The sequence below is a fragment of the Lagopus muta genome, chromosome 1, assembly GCF_023343835.1.
Source record: "Lagopus muta isolate bLagMut1 chromosome 1, bLagMut1 primary, whole genome shotgun sequence".
NCBI classification, from domain to species: domain Eukaryota; kingdom Metazoa; phylum Chordata; class Aves; order Galliformes; family Phasianidae; genus Lagopus; species Lagopus muta.
Genome location: NC_064433.1, coordinates 119,471,384 through 119,482,728, shown reverse-complemented (window position 1 = coordinate 119,482,728; position 11,345 = coordinate 119,471,384). Strand labels below are relative to the sequence as shown.

Genomic DNA, 11,345 nt, shown 5'->3' with positions numbered 1-11,345 from the left:
CCTGCAAGTTGTTTGTGTTACCATTAGCCCAATTCACATTACTTCTCAAATGCAGGCGGATCACTGCAAACGGGCATCAGAATAACAGACTTCTCTGTAACACAAACAATAAAACCTAAAGTACATGAAGTTCAAACCCACTGGCACTGACTGCTTTATTTTAAATCGCTCCACCTGAACGCAGCACAGTGTTTTAGTTTTTAGCCGTCTCTCCCCCTTGGTGATTTATATGGGAATTCTGTAAACTGTAAGCAGCGGTATGCTGTATTCAAAACTGAAGAGATGAATATATTCCTAAATCGTTATTTTGAAAGCACAGACCAACCAAAGTTCAAATATGAACTGCTTGGCATAAACAATGTTGGAACCATGTTATCCTTCGGAGTGAAACTTCCTCACGTCAGATGTTTACACGAGCTGTCCAGACCTGCCCAGTGCCAGATAAGAGCTACCCCTGCCTACGCAGGCACTGCTTACACACAGTGTCAAAACGAAACGTGCAACAATGAACAAACCATTTTATTTTTGTTGATGGGAAAGAGCATCCCATTGAAAAGAAGGAATGAAAAATATATTCTGCTAGAACACATGGAACGCTTGAATCTCATACTACAGCCCGTGGTGAAATTCTGGTATTGTAACCCCCCACCCCCCCACGCACACGGGTGCCCGCAAAGCCTTGAACAAATATTTATACCCATAATAGTGCCATGTATAAAAAGTTCATTCCATAGAGGCCAAACTGAAATTTTAAACATCTTTGTTTCTCCTCTGCCAACGGCAATGTGAAAAATGAAAACTGTTTAGTTAATTGTATGAGCAGTACTTCTTTTTACACTGAAGAACTCTGAACTTCAGCATAATAAATCATGGTGGAAGTAAGGTTTAAACAACATACTCAACATGCGGGGCATGATGTTTTTCTTAATATATAACTGGGACTTTCATATGGTTTTTATCAATGATCAAGTCAGTATTTTCCAAACACAAAGAGAAAATATTCTGCTTTTCCAATCAGTGCTCTGACCTCTTCCTAATATTCAGAACATGCTTGTATTATTCATCTAAGCACACACGCACCACAAAAGATATGCAAAACAAATCAATATAGATAACCTTTTGTGTCCAATGTCTAGCAATGGAGTAATAAAAACAATCCTCAAAGCCCAAATTAAAATTGCATTGCAGTCACTTAAACTAACAAAGCTCTTGGACGCCGGTGAGCCACAAAACACGTTATTTTGCAGCAGTATCTCTGCTGAAACCTGAGCAGTATCAGAGTATTGGTACAGCAAGGCAGTTTCAGAAAAGGAATTTGTAAAAAATACATTTTTACTATATAGCTTCATATAAAAAGGCAATAAGAAATATAATAAAACCTACCGTTTAAGGACTACACCTTCCCTACCAAATAGTTTTCGTCACTTGCACTATTACATACAGTACATTCAGTTTCCTACACAGAAGTATATTTTCTTGTCCCTGATGTATATTACAATTGGCAGTGAAAACAAACTGGTTTATTATCACCGCTGGTTGTTGTAGCTTATATAAACAGCACCAATTTTACCCTAAACAGGCTTATCCATTACACAGTGGCACTTCCTTAAAGGAAATACAAGTCTTAAACATCAGAACCAACCACGTATTTCCAGAAATATACCGGAATACATGGCTCAGTTAAGTGATGAATAACCATGAGGATTGCATAGTACAGGGATTTTGCCTGTAGGAGTAAATCTACCCTTTGATTGTTTGTCACCTTCTGACTCCAAGAATGGACAACAAATTAAACAGGCGCTAATGGAAATGAAAGTAGCACAGGACTAAAATCACTGGTAAAAAAAGAAAACAAAACCCAGGAAATTGTACAGTTCTCTCTGGCACAGTGCAAAGTACACATTAAAAACTGAATACATATGTACAGGGTGTATGTGCATTTTCAAATACACGTAATGTGCATTTCCCCAACACGTACACGTGTATCTATAAAAAGCATGAGGACGTGTATCCATGACAAACTTAGCAAAAAGATGGAATGTTTTAAAATGTGGATGCGTTGTTACAGTGAAATCTGTCTGTTCCAGAACAGGCTGTTTATACAGCCAATGTGCTCTTCCATGAAACAGAACTATTATTGCCACCATAAATTGACAACATACCCTACATTTGTCCTCGTAACTTACGAAAGGACTGATAATCACACTTTATAAAAGCTTAGAATTGTTTGAAGCCCTCTCCTCCGTAACCCTTCCCTCCCTACACCTCCCTCCCCCCTGAACTGCTCATACAGCTATTCCCTTTATGGAAATCTATGAAGAATAATCTAGCTGAGTATTACTCTTCTGGAGAAACAGGCACTCACTGCTGAGATTAGATCTTCTATTTTCTTTGCAACGTAAAAGTTCACAGCCATCCCTGTAATAATTATTAACATCTGATGCTGTTTCTGTTTTTCCCTTTGGGATTCAGCTGTTTTGGTTCTGAATATGAACATGTTTGCTGAAGTCTGCAACAGAGAATGTGCCTTTTGGCACTGTTACCCAACCTGCCCATTACCAACTGTCTCTCCCTGCAAGCTGGCTGAAACAGTTCACTAAAACACTAGAATGGAATACATCTTTTCCCTCTACTTTCTCCTAAGGTGTCTTTTTTCACATTTTGACAGAACTTCCAAAAAATACAGATAACTTACACCAGCAAAAGACACTTAAATAAAGGTGATGGCAGTTAACCTGAGAGCTCAGTGTGGTACACACACACACACACACACACTGCAGTGTCCCCGTTCAGCTAGTACTTTCCTTGTTTAAGTCTTTCAATGTGGTAGCACAACTTCAGGGCGGGCCCCAGCTTCAGTCCCATGTATTTCATGATCATATCACTCCTCAGTAACAGTAGTGCCTTTCCATCGATTTCCTGCAGAAGGAAGAGAACAAACACAACACGACTATTTTAACAATCTGCACGCTAACACTGAAAACTACATTATATTTGTTGAGAATGCAGTAAAAAAAGCATTTACCATATACGAGGCAGTAACTTATTGCAATGTGATATTTACCCACAGCCCCTGAAAGTGAATTTATTGTAGCATTTTTACTGTATGGTTAAGGTCTGTGAGATACTAAACAAAATTACAGTAAGTAAAGGAAACTGACCAAACAGCCCCCAAAAATAGGTACAGCTGAGAAAAAAAGTGAATGGGTCAAGGAGAGAAAAAAGGCTGCAAAGGAAGGTCTGTGCAGTTAGAGATTAAATGATGCAAGCACGGAGGCCTTGCACTGAACCTTGAACACAGCTGTGGGAGGATTCTGGCATGCGCATGCAAACAGTCACTCAGAGGAAGGGGTTACAGACCATCTGAAGCTGTGAAATAAGACAGATCTACAGCCAGGTTAAAGCAGACAGATTGTTAGGATCAAGACTGAAGACAACTTAGTCAGATTTCAACTGCCTGGTTGAAAAGTTGCTGAAATGTGACAGTCCAAAGCTCTTAGTAGCATTACATACTGCAGACAGGCAATTAGTTCCCTAAAACACCATAAAGAGAATTATTCTGTCTTAGTTTTTTTAAACATAAACCTGACAAAACAAGCGACATTTAGTCTTGTTACACAACTAAGAATAACACATAAGACAGGAAGTTTTGTTAAAAGTTACTTTGAAATTTGCTTCTAATCCAGCTTACTGTGAAAGAGTTTAACTGTTAGTAAGAGCTGGTGCAGAATGGGGGCAAAATGCTACTAAAGAGAAAGCCAACCTCTTTTTGGAGAGCCAAATATAAAATGAAATAATGACACAGCTCTTTGCTTAACACCTTGCCATACAAAAGCGCAGTGAAAAGGGAGATCAAAAACAACACAAGGAAACCAACATTTACAGTTTATCTCCCTAAGTACAATATCTAGTTAGATCCTACAAAACTCCATATTCTTTGTCAAAACAGACAAATGTTTCAGCTCAACCTCTGAATTTTAGTATTGATGACCAAGTGCAAAGGTAACAAGGCACAGCAGCTTCTCTGCTTTGGGATAATCCATGTACAAAACAGACGGCCTTAGAGAAGTGTCACCAACAAAAGACAAGCACCCCATATTGCAGGTGAGAATGTCAGCTTCTCAAGATGTACCACAGCAACAGGGTGCCTTGGAAGCTGGCCACTACAAAGTAAGAGTTCCAGTATCACACTACCTCGTACCAGCTGGAAAGCAATGCATATTATCTTAAGTCTAATGAGGTTGGAACACAGAGAAAACATACTGCAGGAGGATTTTCAGGTGGAAAAATAATTTTTCAACCTCCCTGTATTACACAAGTGAGCAATCTACCTTTAATTGGAAATACAGTGACAGACATCGAAGTTGTATTCTAGAAGATTAATGCAATACATGACATCTAGTAGAACAGAATGGATATGCATCATACATGTCTCCTGAAGAGTTCAGCATGTGGAGCTAGTGCCTGCGGATCAGCTTCTTTCACAAAACACATTACTTCCTCTATTGACCAGGTGGACGGATCCTTATTCGATATTCTTGAAGGTTCCCTCTTAAGTGAATTCAGATCTGGTCCAGTTGTGGAACTTGCAGCTTTCAGCGTAAGAATATTGTGAAAAGAAGTATCACTAGTCTGTACAGGACTAACACATTTCATTTTACATATGACATTCTTAACAATAGGCTTTTATTATTCGTTCTTTGTCATATATTAAAATAAAGGATGTTTTATTTTCCTTCATGTATCAAACCATAATACCAAACAGTTCCATTTGTCTTAAGTACTCTCTACAACTGCAGATAATTACAACAACATAAAAACCAGCTCTATGACATACCTAGAGGGATTAGTTTGACTCGTGTTTGGTTCCCGGGTCCCAAGATGCCAGTATCCGGGAAAGTGGCAAATGGAAATTCAACTGTGCAGAGCAACAGGAAGAAACCCTATATCTGTATATCAGCAATACAGAAATAATTGATAAAATGCTCAGAAAGCAAGCTGTGTTTAACTAGCACTGCCCAATCCAGCCTGTTGCAGGGTTGTCCATGACAGCAGTGAGAGGAAAGCGCAGCAGACAAGACTCCTCTGGCTTGCTCCATGGTATTAGTTCTAGCAGGCTTAAGTTCTGCATTTGAAGTTACATTAGCAAGCCTGACGTGCTTGGCAACAGCACAACATCTCACTCCATATGTAACGTATTTTCTGTGGCAAAGAACTTCTTTGTTCATAACTCACGGACTTTGCATGTTCATAAAAGCTGTTACATACTTTGGAAAGTTTGGGCATATAGCATACCTTCAATCCTCCTCTGTATTCGATTCCTACTGACTTCATAGTAACTGCTGTTCCCAGCAGAGCTCAATGACAGCCGGCGCAGGATTGGGGCTGAATTTGAGGTAGCAGTCACTGGCTGAAAGGAATTCCTGTAATACGCTGCACTCCCTGAAGTACGATATTCGGTGGAATTTCGACGGGCTGGGCTTGACAGATTTACTGAATTAAGTGCAGAATCCATAGAGTCCTCAGAAAAGCGATGCTCTTTGGAAGTGCTGTTTTCTTCTATACGTAACGTTTCTGCTACAGAAAACAAAAGCATTGATCTGTTCAAAACGATGGACTTTGTAGCTTTGTTATTTAATTCCTTGCTATGTTCTCTTGAAGATAATAACGAGCTCCAAGCCTGTTAACAAATCTCCTGTGAGACAAGACTTACTGCAGAACAGTCATTCTCAAGTAACCACTGCTCCTTTACTACATTAAAAAATTTCCAGTAAAATGTCTCATAGACAAGTTTGAGACAGTCTTCCATAAATCATCTCAGCTGTACGTGTTAAATATTATGAGCAGGATGTGGACATAAGGTTTGTTTGATTTTTTTTTCATTGTCTGATACTAGTATTAACACATGCAATCTCAGTCAAGCATTTTCATCATCTTTCTTAATCGTTACTTTCTGAGAATCTGTTTAAGAGTTGCATTATGTTTATAATTTTTATAAATATAAAAAGAATTATAAAAAGAATTTTTTAACATAAAAAAACCTCTCATGGTAACTAGCAATTGTTTAATTTGTTCTACACAGTAAAGGGAATCTCTAACTTCATAAGCAAGAGGACAATTATCATCTGTAGATCTCCATATGTTCGGAGACAATAGCCATCACAAAAAACTGAAGAGACTACATGCAGAGCTGCAGAAGGCTGTAAATCCTAGACTCACATGCACACTAACACAATACACTCTGATCACAATGCTGCATCTACGCGTAGTTAAACATCAATGGGAACACCACTCCATCCTCTTGTCATTGTATGTTCTCAGCTCCACTTGCACTAGGCCAATATCTACCCTGAGGAAGAAGCTGGAAGCCTGATGCAAAAATCTGCATGAAACAAATGCTGCTTTGGCAAGAGAGTTAAGAGCTGGAAAATATAGCTAACAGGTTCACAGAAGTGTAAACTCCACATTACCATCTTGAAAATTACTCTATGAAAGTTATAAAACATATGCTAGCGGAGCAGCATATTCTTTGGGGTAACTGGTACAATCTGTGAAACAAATTCCTAGAATATGCTCTTTATTACCCTTCTTATATGACAACTTCCAATAATTTCTTGGGAAACTTCCAGAATTAAATAAAGGAAGAGTATTTTCCTCAAACAAACAAACAACAACAATAACCCACAGAGAGCTTTTTAAGCACGTTTAACTTGTTCCATCAGCAATTAGGTTCTCTCTCCTGAAGTCTGTATAACACTGGAGTTTAGTGAAGAACTTGGAGTGTATTTCACAGTTACGATCTTCAGGCAACATTATCCCAAAGTGGAACAAAGATACCCAGAGAACCAGTTCCCTACTTCATGAATTCAGTAAAGCGAGACATGCAAACCAGCCTAACATCTTCTCGTGGCAAAAAGAAGCTTTAAAGTCCACAAGCCCTTCTCTTTCGAGTACAATCCCCAAGACAATAGTGATAAGCTTTCTAGTTTGATCTGTATCAAAAAAGCAAAGCAGTAGCTACTGAGGTTTTTGGAGAAAGCAAACTTTTATTTGTTGGCTTGAAGTATCTACAGCAACTTGCTAAAATGAAAGCAAAAGCCATCTTTCTATAGTATTTCAAAGATACTAACTCATCATTGATAAGCACTATAATATTAAAGGAAACAAATGAGAAAGTTAGATTCAGTAGAGAATGAGACCACCAAATGAAGTCTTGGTGCAAGACTGAAAGGCAGAAGTAATACTTCAAATGGCTACAGAAAAGCACTATGAAGGAGCCCAAAACTTGTAGATTGAGACTTCATAAGTTTTTAAAGGCATGATGAAATACTGGAAGCAATATTCCACACCAGAAAGTTTCAACAGGAGTATTTCAGGAAACATCAGCTAACTCCATGCAATGTCTTATGAAGGAATCTTTTTATAGTAATCAAGCAGAGATCCCAAATATGTCTTTTAAATAATCATTTTATGTAATTCTTTCCACGATCTCTCAAGACATGAAGGGTTTTAAATTCACTATATTATAAAAGAATTTAATTGCATTTACTCCAACTATGTCCCTGGTTTCATTCTAATGCTATTGATCCTAATTAAGCAACAGTAAATAGGGATGGCAAAGAGAAACTGTGCTCTGTATCCGAAGACACTAGCATTTGAGCTTAGAATCAGAAAATCACAGAATGGCCACGGTTGGAAGGGACCCTCAAGGATCATGAAGCTCCAACCCCCCACCACATGCAGGGCCACCAACCTCCCCATTTCATACTAGACCAGGCTGCCCAGGATCTCATCCAACTGGCCTTGAACACCTCCAGGGATGGGGCATCCACAACCTCTCTGGGCAGCCTGTTCCAGCACCTCACCACTCTCTCAGTAAAGAACTTCCCCCTGACATCCACCCTAAATCTTCCCTCCCTCAAGTTAAAGCCATTTTCCCTTGTCCTGCCATTATCTTAAACTTATCTTAACTCTTCAGGTCACATACACAAGGTGGGAGCACTGGCATACTTCACAGGGTGATCATCTTTTAAAAAAGGTGTTTCTGCTCAGCAACTCTACTGTCCCAGTCCACCCCCTTTCAATCCATCTAGCTTCTCTACAAACCAACCCCAACTGCAGTCTTGTAGAAGGCACAGTCAACAGGTATGAGAGCTGATTCAGAATTGGTGTGTGACAAATACAGCTTTGCAATCAGTGGAGCAATATGACTCTTTTCCTACCTCGATATTTGGAGCAGATGTGAGTAGTAGAGGGATGGAATGAGAACAAGTTTTTTTCTGTTACTCAGGAGGTTCCTCTGCAGAATACCTGAAATCTGGGTAGATGTATAAAAGGCCAGTAAAATGCCTTATGTTTCAAATGTAAGGGTAAAAACAGACTGCTAAAGACTGAAGGCCTTAGAAGGAATTGGACGTTTTGTTTTCTTGAAGCTCCTCTGGGAATAAGCTAGTTGTTTTGCTTCATATATAACTGCATGATGTAACTGGCTGCAGTAGTAAAGAACACTCTGTTTTCAAGGGGAAGGAGACAGAGTTGTTTCTCTTTTCCTTCTCTTATCTTTCAGAACTTTAAGAAGAAACTGTAATGGAACAGAAATGACAGCAAAATCTGCAAAACATATCTACGAGTAGATCAGAAGGAAAACGAGCAGTTTGAAAGACCCTTTCCCACAATTATTCCATTTTGCGTTCAAATGGTATTTCAAAACAACTCTTTCAAGACAACTGTGTCTCAATGGAGCCAGAACATTTCAGGGGCAGATCTTTCTTGCTAACCAGCCCATGACTGACCGCTATGAAATTACCTCCAGATTTTCCTCAGAGGACATTGCTCTAATGGGAAACACACAACACTGGAGAATACTTTGCCTCTCAAAATACACGTAGTACAAACTCAGACCTCTTTTTTTTTTTCAATCCAAGTAACGGCACTTTACAATAAACTACTGATAAATGAATTTGAAGAAATACATTGACTTCATCTATAAAAGGGTTCCGTTCCCGTATCAAAATGCTCATCAGGTTATAACACGCATGCCAACTTACTTACAGGGAGATTTCTTATAAGAGAATGCAGGTCTAAGACATCTGTTTATCTCCAATTTAAACAACTTAATTTCAGTAGAATTAAGTTTTTTACAGTTATTCACACAGTTGCTTACTAGAAATATATGATTTAATTGCACAGATGTTCTAGACCTAAACCAGGGTCTATTTAAGACAGAGAAAGCTCTGCATTGACAATTTTTATATTTCTATTGTGGTTACATCATTGAAGTTAATACATTGTATTTATATTAAATTGTAAGAAGAACCATTTTTAATAAGCTTTAACATTCTAATTTGATATCTTCTTCTGATTTAAGTGTGGCCCTATGACTTTACATAGAAAAAGAGATTATTCTGCCCACACTGAGGCTAAATGACAAAACACCAGTAACTCAAAAAAGAAGAAAAAAAAAAAGAGAAAAAAAGAGAAACAAATGACTCATCTCAAAAGCCTTTGGAAACATTATGCAAATATACTGCAGCAATAGAAAGTATCTATCAGATGGGATGAGTCACATCAACAAGTTACCACGGTTTGACAAGTAGCAAAAGCAGAGTAAAACCACTCTTTCCTAAGTCTCTCTGTGAGGTTTAAGCTGACACGCTTCACTTACATTCTGAGGCTGACTACAAATCGGCACAACGAGCTACTGCACCTCTGCCACAGCACAGACAAAAGCTTTCCTTTTCCTGGAGTCAGCTGCACAGAGAGGCTCCTCTGCTCTGGTCCCTGCCGTGGCTGCATTTTATCCAACCCATTCCTGCGCTCATCTGAGTGCATGATGAGTCAGTGCAGAGAAGTAAACTGCGAATATCTCCTAGCTTTGCCAAACTGTTTTCTGTGCTTCACTGTGTCAGTTCGTCACCCCATCAGCAGGGAGGCATGGGATGCACTACAGAGACAAGGAGGCAAGGAGAGCAGGAGCAGAACAACTTGTAGGGGCAGCTAGTCATACATTCAGTTAAATTGTACCATCAAAACACATCCTTGCTCTTACAATCATTGGCCCAAGCCAAGAGTTATTAGAGTTGCTTCCAATTTATCTCCTAATCCATTTCAAGGGAATTATTTTTGTACTAAATAGCCATACATGAAGCAGGAGGCTTCAAATGTCACCTATCTGCCTGAGTGATTTCACAAAAAAGACTGCCATGTTTAGGAGAAAGACTTCTTGAACTTGCAGTAGATCGTCCATAAGCACAAAATCCATGCCACTGATCAATAAATATCTCCATTCTGAGCTGTCAAGGACTACAGGCAAACTAGAGACATACACTGTACTCACTCCTTTTGAGTAGAAATACCAAAATCATATGTAATCCTCGTATGTAATACCAACACAATGTAATCACCTTCAGATGGATGAGCATCACTCCTCGGAAGCTTAGGGGAAAGGGGAGCGGTATATGGTGGAGAGTCCTGAGAGTATCGTTTAACACTTCCATTTTCATGTATTTCTTCTTTTGCTGTGAAGAGGAAAGTCATCACCTATTTATTATGGTATAAAAATGCTCACAGGGAAACTCAAAGTACAAAAGGAAAAACATACATCAAGTCATTCACCAGGTAACAAATCCATTTCACATAGAATCCATCATTTCAATACAAACTTCAAAAGCTGAAGTAACAGCTTAGTTTATACTGTCATCATCCAAATTTCCAAACTTACTCTACTTTCCTGAAAAGTATTAAAGCAAATGACTTTTATCTCATGAAATGAAACAAATACAACTTCTTTACTGGAAAAAAAAAACCAAAACAAATAAAAAACGAAATACCAAAACCACAATACTTTATTTTCTAAAGCAGCACCTGTAAGACTGAAACTGCATTGATGTCAAAGTTTTCTCAGCTATGGCTCCTGATAACTCTTGGACTGGGACTCGTAATACCAGCACGGCAAACCATTTGATGGGAGACCATGAGCATGTTATTTCCCTCTCACTCTATATACCCCCAGAGTACCAAAACTCACATAAAATGTCACAAGCAGCCAGCTGCAAAACCCACCTTCTTTACTAGACTGTATGCTGCAGATCTAAAATTTTGGAGCCATCACTGAGCAAGGTGAACAAAGGAAGAAAAGACTATTCAGTGTTGTGGGATAGGCTGAACTGAATCACCTCTCAGAGCAAGCCCCTCTTATAAGTTAGTAAGCATCTTTATCCAAGGTTATTTTATGATTCAAACATAAATTGAACAGGCAAAATGTGAAGTTTTTAGTCTGTTCTTTTAGTAACCCAGTGGTACAATACATATGTTTCCTAGTTGACCACAAGAAAGAGTTAGCAGAA

At 38.8% G+C, this 11,345-nt stretch overlaps 1 protein-coding gene across 4 annotated transcripts in view; it reads right to left on the bottom strand.

Annotated features, from left to right (window-relative positions):
- Positions 1-501: 501 nt before the first annotated feature.
- The window catches only part of SCML2 (Scm polycomb group protein like 2), a 69,773-nt gene continuing 58,929 nt past the window's right edge, over positions 502-11,345 (bottom strand). For 3 of the 4 annotated variants that reach the window (XM_048926984.1, XM_048926973.1, XM_048927002.1), the window contains 4 exons: positions 10,404-10,517; positions 5,296-5,577; positions 4,429-4,592; positions 502-2,919 (listed from right to left, as the gene is read on the bottom strand). In XM_048926984.1, the coding sequence (XP_048782941.1) occupies positions 2,794-2,919; positions 4,429-4,592; positions 5,296-5,577; positions 10,404-10,517 (686 nt within the window). In that variant the 3' untranslated portion in view covers positions 502-2,793. The remainder of the gene's footprint in view (positions 2,920-4,428; positions 4,593-5,295; positions 5,578-10,403; positions 10,518-11,345) is intronic. The other variant, XM_048926994.1, reaches the window with a different exon arrangement.